At 43.8% G+C, this 21,505-nt stretch overlaps 1 protein-coding gene across 1 annotated transcript in view; it reads right to left on the bottom strand.

Moving 5' to 3' along the window:
- The window catches only part of LOC119397929 (uncharacterized), a 46,910-nt gene extending 26,871 nt beyond the window's left edge, over positions 1-20,039 (bottom strand). The window contains exons 1-7 of the mRNA XM_049416448.1: positions 19,834-20,039; positions 19,687-19,758; positions 16,204-16,291; positions 9,857-10,014; positions 8,964-9,047; positions 8,461-8,551; positions 6,256-6,307 (exon numbers count right to left, since the gene is read on the bottom strand). Of these exons, the coding sequence (XP_049272405.1) occupies positions 6,256-6,307; positions 8,461-8,551; positions 8,964-9,047; positions 9,857-10,014; positions 16,204-16,291; positions 19,687-19,758; positions 19,834-19,868 (580 nt within the window). The 5' untranslated portion in view covers positions 19,869-20,039. The remainder of the gene's footprint in view (positions 1-6,255; positions 6,308-8,460; positions 8,552-8,963; positions 9,048-9,856; positions 10,015-16,203; positions 16,292-19,686; positions 19,759-19,833) is intronic.
- Positions 20,040-21,505: the final 1,466 nt, after the last annotated feature.

Genomic DNA, 21,505 nt, shown 5'->3' with positions numbered 1-21,505 from the left:
ACCGAAACTGCGGCTGGGCGCTGTAAAAACATCTACAAATAATTAACCGTCGCGCGCTCCAGGAAACGAGCATTCCATCCGTAATAAGTGAGTCGTAGAAAAAACAAGATCCAAACTTTTTCCTTCAATGCTCTTTAAAGCTGCCACCCCCTTTTGCTGAGGAAGCAAGGGGGTTAGGAAGATGAAATTCTTGGATAAAGAAGAAGAGAAAAGCACAGGATAGAATCCGTCTCTAGTCGAGAAGAACATCTCAACCCTCGATCCTGTCCAGGGGAGGGGGATTAAAATAGCAGAGCAGAGGCTGCTCGTCGTTGGAAAGCATGAAAAGGGGGTGAAAGAAGTTCGAGGAAAGACGAGAGCACCATCTAGAGTGCCCAGAACACAAACTGCCAGGCTGGGGGGCAACTCTTTAGAAAAACCGGCGGGTGTCCGGCGGCACTGGGAATCGAACCCGGTAGCTTCCGCATTGGAAACGGGCGCTCTAGCCATTCGGCTTCCTCTGCGGTTTGGGCAGTGGTAGCCGGGGCAACCTGACAAGGAGGTGGACGCAGGCACTAGAGGGAAGGGGAGGGGGGGGGTGTCACACAGTCTTTGGGGGGGGCGATCGCCCCTACCGCCCCCCCTCTGGATCCGCCACTGGCTGAGATTCAATCCCGCGACCTTCGGGTCAGCAGTCTAATGTGTAAAATATAGAAAAGTAGTGGAGTACAGCCTTTGCACCTTACTGCAGTGCAACATGATGCATGAGGCAGCCATGGACCACCAATGAGATGAAACAAGTTTATAGATACTGGCAACACATGGCTATCAATTGATAGTCCATACTCGCTCTTCTGTTATCAGTCATGACTTTGGTTACGTGCAAGCAGTCTGTCAATAATAGTTTTCAGTACCACTAAAAATATGTCATCACTGCTTTCAAAGCCCCTCACAATCAGTTACCATGAACATGCAAGAGACAGATTATTAGAGATTTAGATTTTAAAAAAAGGATAGAAGTGTTGTGCCCATAGAGTTTCATACAATAACCTAGAGAGGAAACTGGCGCTGCGATCGTTCAACCATTATGGGAATGATGGGAAGTACAGGCTTCGGATTGGATTCTGTTAGCTAGCGAACTGTCTATGGATCTTCTTCTACAGTTTCAGTTTCGTTCTTTGCTAGGTGTGGGCGTGGGGTGCATTAAAAAGCACTCAAGCAGTGCCTTTGCTGTTCAAAGAGGCAGAAGACCTCTAGGTTTCTTGGTCTGCTGCGATGTTGCAGCTTTACAGGTTGTATTTGACAGTTTTAGCAAAGCGTCGTGCACTCACCGCTGCGCATAGATGTAGCGTCCCATGCCAGTGCAGGAAATTGCATAGAGTTCACGTTTTGTGATAAGCGCTACTTGTCAAAACTCTTTCAAATCGACTGCAAAACGACGGCAAAGTCAAGTAGACACACCGTCCCGCTCCTCTGACTTCACAACAAAACGAGAGATGCGTTGGGAGCAGACCACTTGGATAGGCGCACCTGGCCTCGCAGCAGATGATACGTTAAGTGTTTCTCACTCAATACGCTACTGTTATTTCCATAATTAGGTAATGCGTACTTTCGAGGGAAAGACAAGCGAGTTTGTTTTAAGTGTTGTAAAGAAAATAATTATATTGTGATGCCAAATCTGGAACACATTTGCAGAGCAATGCATACCGTGGTGGTTGAATTTGTCCAGGTTTCAGTTCCATCTCACAGTCACGCAAACTTTTTGCAATAAGTTTTTACGTACAAAAGAATGAAGCAAGTTTTAATTGGAAATAACTTCCATCACTTTTGTTTTACACTCGGCAAACAAGCGTTGCGAATCTCAAGAACCTAATCCATCCAAAGCCAATCCGAAGCCTGTACTTCCCATCATTTTCCATGGTGGTTGAAGCGCCGCTCAAGGAGCCCGCGTAGACACTAGCGCCAGATTCCCCTCTAGGTATTATTGTAAGAAACTCTATGGGTGTGCCTAACATACCTTGGTATTTCGTGTTTCTACAAAACTGCAATTTGTCAAGCATACTGTGCTAACAGTTATGCTTTAGACACTCACTTTTGCATTCCCGTACTTGCCAGAAAGTTAGAAAAAATTTTTGCATGCAAGATGTTCTTGGTTAATTATCATCACTGCATAAGTAGTAGCCTGCAATTCATACGAATCATGACTAGTCCCTTTGTACTGTTATTAAAATACTAGAGCTGTGCGAATAGCAAAATTTTGGGTGCGAAGCGAATTCGAATAATAAAGATTGAGTGCGAATCAAATCGAATAATTTCGAATAATTTTCGAATATTTCTCAAACATTTTTCGAATAATTCGAAGTGAAATTACAGAAAAAGTTGCAGAGAATCTCTAAGTATGTTCTTGTGAGATAGGAACATGAAAGTGTTTCTTTTCGCTAGGTTGATGGAGCACTGATGGGGGCATATTTCATAGTTGTCTTTCTTATCAAGAATGAGGCAATGTAGAGGCCGAATTGTATTTATGTACATGATTTGGTGCAACCAAAGTGTTGCCAACAACACCTTACACGTGATGGGCAGAGATGCCATTTCCTCAGCCTCTCCTCCTCTTTCAACTGCTGTGGAAGCCCAACTGATGTGGTGGACAAGGGTGTGCTCCCTTCAAGTCCGGAGTTCCAAATCTGCCTCATAGACGTCGATATATAAGAACATCTGAAATTTTGGATGCTAAAAAGCTTCGGCGTCCGATTTTTCGGACTTCCTGCCCAAATTTCAGGTCCAAAACAGCCTTAATTCAGCCCCCAACTCTGCCAAATCTTTCATCTCCATATTGGAACCAGCGTTTTCTCGAGTTGATACATTTGCGACCGTAGCGGAGTTTGAAAGGCAGCTTTGCCGCAATACGGGGGTGCGATGAGGTGAAGCATATTGAAAATTTAGGGACCACTTCCAAACGGACGTCGACTGTCTCTTGGCTAAGTTCGACCGTAACGGACCTTGAAAGGCAGCTTTGCCGCAATACGGGGGTGTGAGGAGGTGAAGCATATTGAAAATCTAGGGACCGCTTCCAATCAGACGTTGACTGTCTCTTGCCTAAGTTCGACCGTAACGGAGCATGAAAGGCAATTTTGCCGCAACACGGGGGTGTGATGAGGTGAAGCATATTGAAAATCTAGGGACCACTTCCAACCGGACTTTGTCTCTTGGCTAAGTTCGACCGTAACGGAGCTTGAAAGGCAGCTTTGCCGCAATACGAGAGTGTAATGAGGTGAAGCATATTGAAAATCTGAAGGGGTCACTTTCAACCGGACGTTGACTGCATTTGTCTTTGGGAGGTTCGAATAGTTCGAATAGTAAAATTTCAGTGCGAATCGAATCGAATAGCAAACACTATTCGAAAAATATTCGAAATTTCGAATATTCGCACACCCCTATAAAATACATTACTGAATGTGAAATCTTTAAGTGTACCAAGATCAAAAGTGCACAACAGGCTACTCTATCAGCCTAGCTCACGTAAACACTTGTAGTGTGTGTGTATACATACATACACACACACACACACACATATATATATATATATATATATATATATATATATATATATATATGCAGGCACACGTACGAAAACAAACAAAGACAAAGACAAACAAAGCCTTGGACAGTTTTCAAGAAGTGTCTTCTTAAGGGGTCCCGAAACATTTTTCCAAGTAATCACTGAATGACCTCAATATATTGGAGTTTATTGCCTCACGAATCCATTGCCACAAAAGTATCTCGAATCCTTCAAGACCAAGCTGAACCACAGGGATTTGTCGCACGCTTCAAGCACTTCCCCTCTTTTCTCGTCTCGACGAACGCGCTGCAAGCTACATGGGGAGGGACAACACGGGGGAAAGAAGCTACATCAGCACGCATCATGATACTGAGTGCACGTCATAAAACGCACTCTCTCTCTTCCGTTATGCAATTTCAGCACACTATAGAGTGCGGCGGCAGCATGTGGCGACATCCCGTGGCAAGAAGCACATCTGATCCAAATATTGCTTCCGATTTATGTCGGCTACTAGCCAATAGCAGCCATCTGCTGTTTCAGAACATACAGCTGGTGCACCACCTACCGAAGCGAGTAAGGACAAGGCCTCTGTACGAAGAGAAAGTGGCAACGCCACGCTTTGCTTGTAAACTCTACATGCCGTGCACGACTACAAAATTTGACTGAAAACTGTTCACAGCAGCGTTCACTGTTCGTAGAATGCGTTTTTCACCAAGCCCAAGGGGTGCTCAAAGGGACCCTGAAATGGCTTTTTCGAAATTTGGTCAGCATTCAGGCTACAGCATCATCAGATGATTGGCACCAGTGATGCACTTTGTACCAGGGGAGCTACGGGCAATCTATGTCACCCTCCCTTCTTAGCACGGCCTTTCTTTTCTAACTCGTCGAACACTGCAACAACATTTGTTTAGATTAAATTTCACTAGCTTAACAACGTTATGCCCAAATGCTGTGCTGTTTCATGTGGTAAGCACTCTCTTAATTGTGTACATATGCAGCAAGTGCAGCTGTCACTGACGATGGCAATGCACTTGATGGGTTGAGCTGCGCTTCACTCGGTGTGGCCTCTGCAATCAACTCCGGCAGCACGCCGTCATGCTGCTGATGTGGATCGCGGAGGCCACGTAGAAAGAAGGGCATCGTTGAGATCTGCTCCACCAGGTGCCGCAACAATACCAGCTGTTCAAATTTTATTACCCAGTACACCAATAATCTGCAAATGCCAAGTACGCAGACAAACAAAAAGTATCTGAGAATGATCACTGATAAACGTAAACATGGGCAATGTAGTGGTGTCCTCAGGCAAGAAGTTATGGCAGCGGACACGTGGATCCTGGCGTTGACCGGATAACAAGCGCCCAACGTTCACTGCACCGATGAGCTGAAGCAGAGTGCACTAGAATGCTCTAACTGAAGCGACTCCGCTCACCAGTTGCCTTGCATGATGTCGCAGCTTTACAAGTCACCAATTGCTAGATTTGCAGACCCCAACACAGCTAGGCCAATTCATGGTGTCCAACAAAAGAAACCTCAAGATAAACACTGTCGCACAGCTCATGTTAACACAGAGCACATTGTAACACAGGCAGACAACGCCCACGGTCTAACGGAGGTCCCCAAATCTGCTAGTAAATTGCAATAAGTGTGTTCTTCTTGTATTACTGTTTTTTTTTTAAACAGAACAATTTATAAACTGTTTCAACTATTACAAACAGCATTTGTTCCCAATTAGGTTGGAAAAAGCGTCAGCAACGTATATAGGACATATCCAATCACACTGTCTGTCGGTGCTACGTATAATTGAATAATATCAAATATAATGTGTGGGGGTGCTGTCACCCCCTGTAAAGTTGTTTGCGCCTCAAGGCGCACACGCGTCTCGCGGATAGGCCGCAGTTAAGTTAAACGGCCGTCGAGCGAGCAGTGACACTGAGCTCGCGCAGGTTAGGGTTAGCCAGATTGCGCCGGCAACGCCGCCTGTGGGAGAAGCTAGGCTGGCGGACACAAAACAGCAGTCAGTATCTTTGGGGTTAGGTAGCGTGCGTGGATGGACGTCTCCCACGGTGGGTCCGTGGAGGACGACACCGCGGCTCGTTTCCCGCAGGCCCCTCGTGGTGAGTCGAACATCGGCAAAGCCACATTTGCGGTGCATTGTATGTCTTATGTTGTCTTGAGTGTGTGTTACGTTTTTTGGGTATTGCATCGTCATTGTGTAAGCTCACTTAGCGTGGTTCTAGCTGCGTGTCAGATTCGGCAGGCGAGTTCGTTGTATGTGAAAGAAGAGGTGTTAATAAATATATGTGTTGTTGGTTTGCTCGACCACGTCTGCTGTCTCTGTGTGTTCCAAAACAGTGGCGCTCTATCTTTCAGACCCCACAAATAGAAGTGGGCAGTTGAAAACTAGGTTGACTGAAGCACTGAGATCTGTAGCAATTTGCAGGTTTAAAGCCTTGTAATAAATCACACTTTATTTAAAGAGCTTAAATTGGTCTGCAAATGATCCGCAGGACTTGCTCTACTGGCTCAATGCATTTGTACAAAATCGTCAAAACTGTTTCAGGGTTCCTTTAGAGGCTGATTTTACAAGTAAGTGTAATAAATATTTTTGTAATAAATCTGATATAAAACTCCTTTATTTTGATGAGTTGTTCTTTAAAAATGGAGGCTAAAGAGAAAAGCCTAATACTGATTATAAAGTAAAAAAAAAGGAGTCTTACTTAGGTGGTCATGGCCAGGATGCTGGTGTGACAACTCTAGCCAAAGCTGAACCTAGCAAAAGCAGAAGCACTATTAGTCTCAAATTGGCTTGAAAAAGGTTTTAAATATGACACTGAATAAATATTTACAATGACAGAAAGATGTTTTGTGCACACACAGAAACAAGTCAACAGAAAACAACACTGTCTACAACATGCTCACTGAATGTAAAAAACAGCACAGTTTGAAAAAGTGTGCCATCCTTTGCATGGTGCAGTGCAAGATAAAATTCAAGCAACTTAAAAATGGTGCTAGTAAATTTTGATGTACATGCATGCAATTTCTGCATGCTTGTGCAAAAATTTTCGCTGTAATAAAACAACCTATCAAGTATTTTCATCTAAACACCCAACATGTAAAAGAACTGTTTAAAAGGTCACGTGTTTTAACAAATCAAAGAGCTCAATGAATTTACAATACTGCTAATGCATAATAAACAACCTGAAGTACAATGTCTAGTATGCATATCTGGCACAATACACACTATAGACTCTCGATAATTTAAACTCTGATAATTCAAACCAATCTTAAATTTTCGGTTGGCCCGCTAGGTTTTCAATGTATTTTAAAGCCGCTTATTCCAACTGTCCCACTTAACAAATTCGGTTAATTCAAACTTGCCCAAGCCTAGAAATATCTACCGCCTTTGTTGCGTCTAGCTGAACATTGACGTTTTTATATGACTAAGAGTCGCAAATAAAGCCGACTGCCAGCCTACATAACGGCCAAACCAGCCAAGCTGTGCGCACAAACAATCACACACTGACCGAGGATGGAAAAAAAAAAGAGAAAATGGTCTAGCCTTGGTCTATCGCATGTAGAACGCTTGTTAATGTTACTTTCGCCGAGCATACGAGCTGTACATACGAGCTTTATTTTTATGATGTGTAAGCTTTGAATGTTGAGACTGCACTTACACAGCAGAACAATTAAAAACCACCACCTGCACTTACACTTTTAATTTTGATTTTCGTCTGAGAGTACAAAGTATCCGAGAGTACAAAGTAAACGATGCGGACATTGAAGGACGGTAATTCTTCCAGATGACACCATGGGAGACTGGCAACATTTTGGGAAGAGACTTGCTTACTCATTTACAGAAATAAATGCAAGTAGGAGAAAACCATACATGTAAGAAGTAACCAATACCAATTTTAGACTACTGCAGTGTCAGAAAATCAGTGGCTTCCCTGACTGAGACAATATATTTTTCAGACATGTTGAGCCACCCACATGTGCCAACCAACATACAATGCAAGAATGTGTGCTTTTGAACTTCACATTCTGTAAGACAATGCTTTGACTCTGCTAATGCAAGTATTATTGTGTGCAACACTCAAACCGGGAAGGAATGTTTGACAGCACTGAAGGAGGCTGGCAACATGGATAACAACGAAATTTATTATAATAAAGATGATTTAGAAGAGCGTCACCTGCAATTTAATACATGGGAACATACTCGCTATACATGGACAGCGAATAACCTGCCCCTTCCTTCCGTCAGCAGCCTAGCATCACAACCACTTTACCAGCGCAACGTCTTATAAAAAAATATAGTTTACACAAATTACATACAACATACAATTTATTTGTATGCAAAAAGATTACGCCGCAATTGTGGCTGCTTAAGGTTTGCGAACCAACAAGTATGAGGGGGCGGCGGGGGGGAGAGGGGGGGAAGCACCCCTGCCATCTGACCTCCCACTATAAAGGAAGCATGGTAGTGGGAAAGGAATCCCCCCCCAACCCCCTGTATCTTCCACTGATGAGAATGTATACGGATGCCAATGAGAGAGCAAATGCAAGTATGAGCATGAGTGGGTGCCGGTAAATGTGAATGGAAGTTACTATGAATGCAAGTGAGGGTTTATAAATACAAGTAGCCAGAAGTAGGAGAGTGAATGCCTTACAAGTGTGACTACACATGAATGCGAGTGAGTACAAAGCCTTAAAAATAGCGAATTCATAACATCCATTATAACTGCCAACCTGTGTAGCTTACCACCCCCTTTTGACTATGTACCTTTACGGAGCAAGCACTTGCAAGGCAGTGCAAAAATGTCATACAGCATGGCCAAGGTGGATGAAACCAAAAGGCAGCGAGGCCAAACCAAGCATAATGGTGCAAACCATCAGTGTATAACACAGGTTGTCACATACAGTACCTCAGGCCAAAAAATGGCACAGAGATGATCTATAACTTTTTTCTTTAGCACCTCGTCCTCTGCCGACCAGCTTGCCTCCGAGTCGCACTTGCTGAATGAAACAAACAGGACACATGACCTAGTTCATTCGGAACAATAACTAATGTGTCACAGCCACCATACAAATACATATAGTGTATTTCACTGCTGAAATACTTAGAGAAAAAGTTTTTTTTTTCTCTTGTCGAGTCTTTCTCTGAAATCATTACAAGTCATACTGAACTACAGGGCTACAGAGCTACAATTAACATTATGCAGCTATTACTGAAATGCCACCAAGTCTCACTGACACAGCTTATAGCCTTTATAGAGCCCGTTGTAAAATGGCTGGACAAAATCTATGAAACTTGTGTTTGCTCACAAAATGTAGTTGCAGCTCTCTTTCTTTTGCATGTTTCTGCTTGTTAGTGTTTTTATAAAGTAGCACACTGCTCTGAAAATCCAGCAAGACAGATCTACAGTACCTTTCTGTTGAGGTAGAACCACCATTCATAATGATACTTTTAGCAACAGCTGCCGGCGGATAGGCAAGCCTCCTTCCAGTCACACTGTTGGGAAAAGATAATACAGTATACCTAAAGAAAGCGTAGCATTGTGATAACCAGTGTAGGTAAAAATTTAGCTGTTTTACTGCAAGAGACCAACTTATTAAACTATAATATTCAGACCTTCAGAAAGTGTAACAGTAATGCTTTAAAAAAAAAAAAGAAAGGAAGACCAGGAAACTGCACTGAAATGAGGACTTTTTAAGTGAAGTTCCACTGGTCTGGGTCAAACTAAATTACATGTAGAAACTGCAAGCATTTGGCAAAGAAGAAAAGCAACTCAGACCATAAAAAATTGACTATGCAAAACTTACAAACGCCTTGTATTCTACATAGATGTGGTTATAACACCATGGACATTAAACCTGTCGCTCATCAACGGCACTCCACACAGCAGTTGGAAAATTGGGTGTTCTAGTTTACAATGCATTAAAAGTATTACAGTACATCTATAAATTTTTCTGGGACATTCAGTTACAGTTAGTTTAACCAGCAGCAGGGTAACACTAATCTAACGGACAGGAACTTACTAATCCCCAATTGTGCAGCTGTCAAATTTTCAGTGTAATGGTGCAACCCACTTAAGACTTTCTTTGTGTTGTCCACACTCAAGTGCCAGAAAGGACGGTAGCAGTGTCAAAGGACCTTCAACCATGTTCCTGTGAGCCAATGGCCTTTCAATGACATGGCGTAACAAATGCAGCAAAACTTTGTGAAGCACCAGTCTACACTGTGTCTGCTGCTCCAAGCACTGAACATCACTATGAAGATCGCAAAAAGACTATCGGGAGAGATAGAGCAAAAGTGTTCACCGTAAATGCGGAAACTGTTGTTTCCATCGCTCACACTCCAGCTTGAGCTCATCATTCAAGGCAGAACTTCCAGGTTCATTATCACTTTCTTCGTACAAATAATTGTCTATGGCTTCAAGGGTTTGTTGAACTTGGGCTGTAGCACCAGTGTTGAAGTCCTAGACACAGAGGAAAAGGAAGTGCACTGGGTTTTACTCAACCACACGCAAAAAATCACCAGGTCTGTGTGGAACACACAGCACAGTCACAGCGAAAGCTGGAGGAGTGGCCTTTCTGGAGCCCGCTGTAAACTCTCTTGGGGCCACTACTGCAAGTAGTTGCAAGATACCCACTAGCCCACAAACCATAATTTTGCAAAGTAGGGCAGTACCCACTATGCCATTATTCAGTAGCCTGCAGAGAAGCGAGGTACCCACTACGCATCTGTAAGGCATTACGTGCACTTTGTTGATGCTGTAGCTGAAGACGATGAATTATGGCTGAGCTCTTTGTAATGGGTGGGAAACTTTAAACCACCCACTCATTATGAAATTCGCATTGTGTGACGCCTCATTGTTATTTTACTCTTCTATGATGCCATATTACATCAATTAACATGATTCCTTGCCCGATATGACGCCTATGTAGGGTCTTTTTGCGAAGGAGTTGCGTTCAGCAGGTAGATATTGTATATAATCCTACAAACCAAAAATTGTTTTGCAGGTTTTTAAAGGGACACTAAAGAGAAAAACAATTTTTCTTGTACCACCCTATCACAATGAGCACCACTCTTGCCAGAACAAGACACTTGGTAAGCAAGAAAACGTACAAAAAGAAAATTCAGGTGCCGATGCCACCTTGAAGTTCCTGCACCAGCTCGCCGTGACGTCATAGATTTTAACGGCGTCTGCTAGGGCCTACATAGTTATTAATCGGTAAAAATGAGGCACACCGAGTTTCAGGAAATTTCGTTGAGCCAATATGGCTAAAATTTGAAAGACCACTTTGAAATCCACTACGTGACACTGACGTTCATGTGAAGAGTTTTTGGCACTAAATTATAGAAATGAAACTTTCACCTTCATTTTCTTTTTTAATAATGAACCTGTGATCTCATAATTAATTACAATATTATGCTCAAAGGATAATTTATTAGTCTAAACTGGTTCATCTACATCCCCTCTTAACCCCTTAACTGCTTATGATGAGCTGAGCTCGTCATGAGAAATCGTCACTTTTTAGATGCGAAGCAGCTTTTGCTCGGGGCTGTGTCCGTCCTTCCATTGGCAACCGTCCACTCGGGAACCATGTGTGCTGGGACGCGCTAGTGCGTTCGGGCCTGTGTAGAAGCTGGGGAAGACACTGTGGCCTCTCCCCCTTACACTCTCTCAGCAACCGTGTGATGGCGTCGGGGAACAAGATTCTGCAGACGCGCGATGAACCAACGCGTTGTATCCTAGTCAGAACACGCTGGCACGCGCTAGCGCGTTCGGGCCTGCGTAAGGGGCTGGGTAAGACGCTGTGGCCTCTCCCCCTTACACTCTCTCAGCAATCACGTGATGGCGTCGGGGAACGATATTCTGCAGATGCGCGATGAACGCAAGTGCTCCCGCGTGGCGTGGCGATGAACCCGCGTGGTGTGCTCCAACAAGAGTTCAGGACGAGTAAAAGCAACAGCAACTGCAGTGAATTCATGGTGTGCTCCACTTACAAGGACACGTTAACATCGGGCAAGATGCCGATGATGAACGGAACTTTAAGTCGACCCATGCGCTGCTTCGCATTCCCACATGGTTCCCTTTAGTGGGAGATGGTGTAATTTTTTGCTTATGACGAGCTGTGCTTGTCATGGCTCTTCAGCAATGTTTCAAGAGGCTTTTGACGAGCCCTGCTCGTCCAAATGGTGTTTTCCTATTTAAAACTTAAGACTGCAGCATGGGTTCCGTGATTGGCGCTTTTATCGAATGAGAGTCTGCACACTAAACGGCGAAATGAGCGCCTTGCGTTGGCGCAGTGCCATGCTTTGAACGCTACCACAAGGATGGTTGCCTCATCTAGATTGTACTGAACTATTGAGGAATAGAACATTTTGTTCAGGGGAAGTGAAATGGAACTCTTACTTTCTGGAGTAGCAGAAATTTCTTTCGGAATACACATCAAATGCCCCAAGTGTGGGGTACTACCAGGCCCGCAGCTATGGGGGAGGCTAGGGGTTTAGATGCCCCCCCCCCCTCCGAAATTCTGATGGAGGGGGTTGTTTTACCAAAAATAAATAATAGGTGTTTTTCAAGGCCTTCGGCAAGTGCCCCCACCCCGAAAAAGAATTCCTGGCTACGGGCCAGGGTATTACATGACGGTGCGAACTATGACGAATAAAGAAATTTTATCTGTCGTAAAATGTTTTAGCCAGTATTTTTCTGTTTTGAACATGCTACTGAAGCATTTCCCGTCATAAAAAAATTTGGCAATTTTGGAACAACTTTTCGTAACTTAATCAGCACTAAAGGGGTTAACAATAAACATTCAACAAAACTTTTGCTAATACAACTCTTCTAAAACAAATACATTCTAAAGCAGCTAATGTCGCCTGCATCAGTCAGGAACTGTAGTGCTTGCAAGATGCACACAACCAGATTCCGAAAGGCCCACCTTGCTAATGAAGTGATGGCAATGTTCGCGTATACTAATAATTGTCGGGGTTTTACGTCCCAAAACTACGATCTGATTATGAGGGACGCTGTAATGGAGGGCTCTGGAAATTTCGACCACCTGAGGTTCTTTAACGTGCAACTAAATCTAAGTACATGGGCCTCCAGCATCTTCGCCTCCACCGCAAATACGGGCGCCGTGGCCGGAATATGTTCAAGTATACTGTGGCGTAAGAAATTTATGTTGCACTAGAGCCATAACATGCAATACTTTGATGAAAGAGACAACCACCCAGAGGTGTGGCAGAATCGCAATACATGGAGCACCCCCCTTTTCTAAAGATATTCGAATAAACACTTCAGCCAGGGGAGGGGAGCAGTCTTGAGCCTTTTTGAAGCAGCTCAGGGAGCAGGATTAATGTTTTTTTGGAGCAGCATTAGAGTAATAAAAGGGGAGTTTTGGGGCAGCTTTGGAGCATAAAAAGTCAAGTTTTGGAACACTGCAAGTCTGCTTTCAAGTAGATTTCCAGGGTCGAACATCATTGCTAATTAATTTTCTTTTTCGGTAAACAAAAAACAACAATTCAAGTGACTTACTCAGCACTGTTACTCAACAACATTTACTCAACAAACCACACTTTCAAAAAATTTTTAAAATATGTTCCCATCATTAAAACATCTCTGCTGGCACAGTAATAACTAACAGAAGACTAGAGATAAGCAATGCTTTCATTAGCTAAACCTTACTAGACTTCAGACAAATTAAAAATTGATGTTCATCTTAACACACAACAGATAACATGAGCATCAACACAGAGAAGACTAGAGATAACTGAAATAATGACTTTATACTAAATTGACTGCACTAAAAAAAATGGCACGTAAAAAGGGTGTCTTTTTGTCCCACAACAATAATCGTCATGTGGCTGGGTTGCGTCTCCTCCCTTGAAAACTCGACGCTTGCCCCTTTCCTATCAAGAACACTACGTCACGCTGATAACACACATGCTGTTCGTAGCCTAAAAGTATAGGGCACAGGGCGATAATGCAAGGCAAGGCACGCGAGATAGACAATGATTACTATTGCACGACAAAAAGACACCCTTTTTACTCGCTATTTCTTCAGCGTGCACCTACAAATAAATAAATTCCCATCATTAAAACATCACAGTTGACAAAGTAACAACTAAAAGAGAACCTGAGATAATCAATACTTTGAATAGCCACACCTCACTAGACTTCAGAAGAATAAAAAATAAATGTTCATGTTATTCAAATGTGACAGCTGACATCAGAAACCACCCAGAGAAATTTGGTGCATCACTCTGAAAAAATAAAAGCGACCATAAAATCTGCGGTCCACAAAAGACTTTTCATGTAGTAAATTGAAGACATGACCAGGCTTCTGCATAACTTGGAAGGTGTCTAGAATGTGCTGCTCAAAACCACGAAGTGCAGACCTGCTAGGCTTGCACAGACCTGTGCATTATGCATCCCACTGCATACAGAACTCCAAGCTTGTTTCATACTTTCTCAAACTGTTTACATTATCACAAACTACTCGAAGTCAGCTTAAACATGCTAGTTCTTTATAAACAGCTTTCAGGCTATACCGAGCTGGCTATTCATGGTGGCAGGAAAAGGGTAGAGTTGTTGCATTGCTAATGTCATTGTTTTCTGGCACTTTTGGCATTTTTTTATCATCTAAGTGAACAACAGTTATATTCAAGCTTTGATGTAACACACAACAGCCTGTAGACTCAAGAAAACACAAATTTTTTTAGTGTTCATTCCAGTTTATCCCAGCGAAGAAAGTTGTCTACTTTCTCACCAATAAATTAGAACACCAGGGCCCATATTCTCAAACGATCGAGAAAGGCGATAGTATCACGTTTGGTGATGTAGAATCTGATGCGTTCAATAACTGAAAAAACACTTGCCTGTGACATCATTGTTACACTGGCCGTTGGTGTTACAAATGTCTCACAACACAGGAGTGAGCGTACCGTATGAGCGCAGATTGACCTGAGTGCGGAGTTTTCGAGCGTACGCTGGCTTCTATGCAGTGACCAGGCTTGGCTGTGGCTACTTGAAATATAGGACATGTTGAAGGTCCTTTCAACGTTTCTTTTTTGTGCAACTGTTTAATGCACAGTACAATATTTAAAGAATGCAACTTGTGTGAAATATATTTTCCCTGAGAGTTTAACATGTCTTATTCAGAGAGTTCAGCTGAAGGGTGCCGCCGCAGCGACATCGTCTCAACATCTCAACACGTTGCTGGCGCGCGATAAACCGTGCAAGCAACGCGCACGTGGTTCATGTTTCTGGAATGTTCAAACCACGAAAAAACACACGTTGGCAAGGAACGAGTGCTGAAAACACCCCGAGGTAATGGTCGCTGAAAGCTTCAGCGTAAAAAATGCTGCGCACATCCACCGAGGATTGAATACTAGAAGCTACCACCTATGTCACTGAAATGCTAGACTTCACCACCAGCCAACAGTGATAAAGTGTGTTCGTTTATTCCAGGCATGTCAGTAGCGCCATAGAGCAATGTCACGTCGACGGAAATGCTAGATGGCACCCTCACTTTTCCGGTTTAGCTCAATAGCCAATGAGCGCGCACCAAAGGAGATGCTTTTGCGATTGTCACCTTCTGCGATCGTTTGAGAATATGGCCCCAGTATGCCATGATGTCCATCTTGGATCAGCATCTGACACTAACAGACAAGAAGGCTCTTGTGAAAAATTTTTCATCTAGGCCACATGGCATTAAAAAAAACTGCACAGTTACCTCGATCAGATTTTGTTTTAAACTATATGCCTGCATAAGACATGTCAAAGACAACTGACTGCAGTATAGCGCAGTTTAAAGACTAGCATACATTGCTTATCAGTACATGCGTAACATACAGTAGCGTAGCCAGACATGTTTTTCGGGGAGAGGGGGGCAACTATTCTTTATGTATGTTCGTGCGTGCATTGTATGTGTGCGTTCGTACATGCACATGCAAAATTGAAAAATTTCAGGGAAGTTTGAACCCCTCAGCCAGACCAGGCTATGCCACTGGGTAACATACATTTTCCATTCTTTTTTTGTTGTTGTTTTCTGCCTTTAGGATGAAGGACAATGCCCTGTTATCCATTATAGCTGTTTAATTTCATTAATGACAAGGGCATTATGTTATACAAGATGTTACATCATCACTTCCTTCGATGTCTGTGCTTGTATAACAAGAACACCCTATAAAAGAGGCACAATTGCAGCCCCTTAATTTAAAATCGAAATTGTTTCTTAAAGTGCATCAAAACATAATACCAAAGCTGCATTTAATATCTATAGCACCATTTAAACAACCCTAACTACTGGAATAAACAGAATTGAATTACTTGGTTGCATGTTGTACTTACCAGCCACAACTTCACCTATGTAGTCATTAATTTCTTAAATGAATTAAAGGATATCAGAAAGCATTCAGTCATGCAATGACAACTTGCTGCTAACACATAACAAAGCTAGTCACTTTTAAATTATCTCTGTGGGAACAGCTAAGTTTTCAATTAAACATACCTGGCCACACACGTACAACACTGCAAGCATGCTTGCTTCACTTGGCTCAAAGGGTGTGTTAGAGACATTTTACCAAGCATGATCCATGCCAAATGCAACTACAAATTAAAAGAGCAATAAACTTCTAATGGCAAAATTTTATGTACCTCATCCCATGAGGAAGTGGCAGTAGGCACTGTATGCTCAGACCAAGGGCTCAAAGCTGCCCCACTTGAGCAATCCATGCAGTACACTCTGAAGAAAGAGAACAATAAGGTGCCATGTCATTCAACCAACAACTGGTGTAGAGCCACCTCCTTTAGTCACCACACACAAGATGAGGTTGGATTATTCATTAGTTCTACCAGCTATAGAGCCAGCTGCCATACTTAGGGCAGCTAAAAGTGAATGTGTGAAATGATGACAATGAAAGCACAGCGCACGAGACGCCACATTTATACAAGCAGGGACAAGGTCTGTGTTTTCTTGACTCATGAAATCTGAATCTGATGGCTGAGACAACGCAAGTGGTTTATATACAACACCCTTATACCTACCAGGAGCAGCCAAACCTTCCCACATCTCCCACCTCCCAATTATTAAAACACACAGATGCAATTAGGCAGCTAAGCAACTAGCCACCTCCAAAACCAGAATCCTGGCTAAACATTTGCTAAACTCTGGGAAAGAGAGATGCAATTATAGCGACTACCAGACAGACCTTGGGTGACATAAGCATTTCATTAGCACCGAGCATGTTCCAGCATGATAAAACTGTAATGTAATTATGGGGTATTACGTGCCAAAACAACAATTGAGGCATGCTGCAGTGGGCGACTTCGGATTAAATGTGGCCACCTGGGATTCTTTAACGTGTACCTAAATCTAAGCACACAGCTGTTCTTACATTTTGGCCTCACTGAAACGCAGCCGCTGTGGCCAAATATCAAAACTATGTCCTCAAGCTTAGCAGCATAACACGTTACCTGCTTAGCTACAACAGCAGGCCGAGATAAAACTGAGGCTCACAAAATGTACCACACTAACTACAACACTAACACAGACAGGTGCTACACTGGCTTGGAAATTTTAACTTTCCCACTCGTACATTATCTCTCATGGCAGTAGTACCAGGATACATCTAGGTTTCCCTTTCAACTGCCCAAACTTTCATTTCTTTCAGTGTATGTGCTTGCAGCAAGTGTGCCAACTTTTCTGCACCCCAACCCCATAGCTTATCACTATTTCTACCCAAAACAATATCCAAATACATGCAAGCAGTGCAAGCAACCCAAACCAATATCCAAATACAGCAAGCAGTGCAAGCAAAGAGCACAGTTACTCCACATTATGTGGCTGTGCCCAGCAGTAGACCATAAGAATCGGGAGGTAAATAATACTGAGCAATAGGAGGCTGTGCTGCGCAGCTCTGACCGTGACCTGCAGGCCAGGGTTATCACGAGAGCAGAAGATGCTGCCCGGGCCCAGGGGCTCGTGGCTGCCTAGCCACAAAGCTGCCCACCAAAATAGCTTGGCTTTTAAATAAAGTTTTTACCCACTCACCCACTCACTACACAGACCTATGTCTTGCCAAAAATTTCTTAAATCTTCAATACCCCCTGCTCTATCATTTTATTCCTCTTTTTCTCTACACTGGCATCATCACTCTATTTTACGTCTACTGCAAAACAAAGGCCTCTCCCAATGATCTCCAATTTGCCCTGTACTACACAAGCTGATTCCATTTAATGCCTGCAAATTTATGCATCACCTCATCCAATGTTCTGCCATCCTTGGCTGTATTTCCCATTCCTTTTTTCCTCTTTCCTTCATTCATAGCAAGGGTCTCGTTCTCTTTCCTTCATGCATAGCAAGGGTCTCGTTCTCTTTCCTTCATTCATAGCAAGGGTCTCGTTCTGGCAGACTTGATGCCTTCAGGTAGTATGCGAGGGATTATTGGTCAGCTGCCAGCTCATAAAAAGATTACGTGCTACGTGACGCCAGAAAGGCAGAAAAGGAGTGTTCCACACTCGCCGCCATGGCTGCGATTGGCGCTGACCAACACTCCAAGGTTTAACTGCACATATATACCCCATAAAGTGGACGGGAGGATGACCGCCGCCGTAGCTCAGTGGTAGAGCATCGGACGCGTTATTCGAAGGTCGCAGGTTCGGTCCCTGCTGGCGGCAAGTTATCTTTTCGTCCACTTTACTTTCTTCATATTTATATTCTAAATACTACAGATAACCCCCCCTATACTTTCCTTGGCGTTATTGTCTGTTAGTTCTCATTAATATTGTGTCTAACAAAGAAAACGAGGCCTTAAGAGTCATCTTCTTTCCTTCATGCTTAAGGACAAGCACATAGTTATTTTGCTTTTGCCACATATGCTTAATTCAGTTTATGAGCAGCAGGTGCTATTTGCCTCCCATGTAATCTCACTTAGGCAAAATCATTATATTTAGAACAGGTGAGAAATATATTTATGGGTTTTTATGCATCAAAATTACTCACTGGGCTTTAAGAGGTATACCTTGTTCCACTAAAAGGAGTGAAAATAACAGCAGAGGCAGTAAAAAACAACAACGTAAGTTGAATGGAAGTGCAACAGCCTGTCACTGCTCACAAAACATGACTTCAGGAGATTAGTCTCTGGGTTTCTAATGACAAGTATAGGTAATCAGCATCCATAACTGAAACTGCCAACAGGCCACAATATAAATACTACATTTATTTATGTCCACCATTATAGGTTTTATTAAAACCACCTGTCCCATCTGTTTACTTATTTTACTGCTCATACACATTGACGTAAAATGTGATTGCAAGAAATAGCTCTTAAGAGAACTTAAGCGAAGTGTCAGCAACATAAACCATATGGCGAAGCAATCTGCCATGCGTGCCGTCTTCATGCAAACTAGCATATACAACTGAATATTGATAACACACTACGAATACACAGTAATCGCGAATAAGCATGTGCCAAAGAATCATGAGTACGTAGACATATCCAACCTTCCCAGCAACCAAAAAAAAAAAAAAAAACGTACGGCAAGGTGAGCATGCAATGCCAAACGAATCACTTGCCAAGCAAAAATGCTACGATTATTTGCAAGGGGACAAGACAAACGATACAGGCTACGGACCCGACTGTTACGTTGCCAAACTCTTCGTAAGCAGTGATGAGTTCAATTCAGTGGTAATACGCCACGTGACGGCCTCACGTTTTATGCGACAGAACTGCTATTAACTAGAACATATGGAACGTAGCACAAACAGTATATAAGTAAAGCTGCTGTTTCGAAAAGCTGAAAAATAAGTCTCAAATAAGTAGAACAGAAGCGAAAGGTCATTAACGTTTTCCATACGGCTGCTCGAGGAGCGTTCGAACACTCGTGAAGCACTCTAACGTTCGAACTCCTAACGTTCAGTAAAGCGCATTCAATAGCGTGGCTGTCGAATAAGTATCGAAATGATGTAAGACGAGGACCCTGGCTGCTTAAACAACCTTCACTCCCTCGAGTAATCTGTGTGATCATAAAGCGACCTATTCCGACTCCCCATCCACCGCACTACGAAACCAACATGACTGCGCTGAAATTACACAAATGTCAAAAGGTATATTCTATGTATGCGGGACGGCAACTTACACGGTCTCATCGTCACTTGGAAGCCCATTCCTTTCAAAGGCGATGCTGTGTCCTGAAGCTAGGTGCTGAATGCTGATAATGAAACAGGCAGAACGCATTAGCACACCGAAAAGCCCGGAATCTACGTCGCAGAAGCACAGCGCTCACCGTTCCGTCTTGCTTCTACGGAGGCTCGTTGCCATTTAGAGGCCAGCTGTTGATGTCGCCAAGCTCAGAGGATTCACTGTCGTGCAATCAGCTAAATTTTCGGAGGTGAACCATTGAATGGGGACGTCAACGCACGCGAGAAACGAGCAGGCAGCCGAGCGAGCGAAGCGAAAAGACCGTGCTCATTGTGGCCAACGGTCGGATCTCTCTTGACGTCAGATCATCCGCACAGCTGTCGCTGCGTGACCGGCTTTCACCGAACGGTGCTGCAACCAGCCAGCTGGATCCTCCTGCGGGGCGCGACCATGGGCGCGGCGACACGCGTAGGCAAGTGCTGAAAAAAAAAAAAAGAAGAAAGAAAAAAAAGCGCTCGGCGATAGCCCTTTCTTGTGCATGCATGTAGTATATGAGTATGCGAAGTTTTGTGTTATTTCCACGAACAATGGTTTGGCGCGAAGCGTGAACAAACTTTAAGGTCAAATTTTCCACTTTTGCAATGATCTTTTTACTATGCGCACAAGTAGAATCGTTTCAACGGAACGGTTGCCTTGTTTGTTATGGCAATCAAACAAACGATAAGGCAGCCGTTGAAGCACAAAAATTAGGCATTTTTAGAATAGCGTACGTAAACATAGCGGTCGTTGCGGTCACATATCCGTCACCAGGGGCGTAGCCAGAAATTTTTTTCGGGGGGGTTCAACCATACATTATGTATGTTAGTGCGTGCGTTTGTATGTGTGCGTGTATATATGCGCAAGCAAAATTGAAAAATTTCGGGGGGGGGGGTGAACCCCCACCCCCCCCCCTTGGCTACGCCCCTGTCCGTCACTACGACGCATGCGCAGTGGCGACAAACGCTAGCGCGAAGCTTTGCGTACGTTATTCTAAAACTGCCTATTGGTTCACGGCTTGGCCGTTAATTGCGTTAATTCCCTCGCACGTCGAGTCCTCGTACTTGACTGCTGGCGTCACGTGGCGTCTACATGGCATCAGCGTCGCGACGGCGTTCCCTCTGTGTGGGAGTTTCATTTGCACATTCGCGATATTTTCTCAACATGTTCACTTCCGAATTCTTATCGCTCAGCTGCAATGTGTCACGATAAGTCGACGCATGCTTACGTTGTCGTTTCAGCCGCGTATCGTGCGTCCCGAGCCTGGCACTCCGCGTTGACCAACGCAGATGGACGGCACCCCATCCATGGCCCAACTCCGAAGAACTGCGACACCAATTAATCTGTCTTACGCGCTGCTAAACTGACGAAAAACGCGCGCGGCGCTGCCCGGTTCCCCTGCTGTTGGCTCTTCATGCTCACGCAGCGCATGGACAGACCCACAGCACCTTTCGCCGGGGAAACCATATATTTACTTCAGCATTAGCGCATCTGTACTGCGTTTCATATCTAACGGTGCATGTGGAAGGACCGCGAGACAGCAGAATGGCTCAGGGAACCAACATGGGGAGCCCGGGACCGGTATTCTAGTTGAGATTAAGCGGGGCAAAAAAATGGACCTGGGTGGGCTGTGTCACGCAAGCGGTGTTCAGTGAGAACGATACCAAAAACGCAGCCGAGGATGGCAGAACGTCAGGATCAGGTGGCCCAGGGACGTGAAAAATTAACAAGTTCCCACGAGTAAAATGGAATGAGCTCGCGTAGGATAAGATGAATTCGTT

This window comes from Rhipicephalus sanguineus, chromosome 1, assembly GCF_013339695.2.
Source record: "Rhipicephalus sanguineus isolate Rsan-2018 chromosome 1, BIME_Rsan_1.4, whole genome shotgun sequence".
In the NCBI taxonomy this organism is placed as follows: domain Eukaryota; kingdom Metazoa; phylum Arthropoda; class Arachnida; order Ixodida; family Ixodidae; genus Rhipicephalus; species Rhipicephalus sanguineus.
The sequence above is the reverse complement of the archived record's forward strand: the minus strand, read 5'-3'. Positions and strand labels throughout refer to the sequence as shown.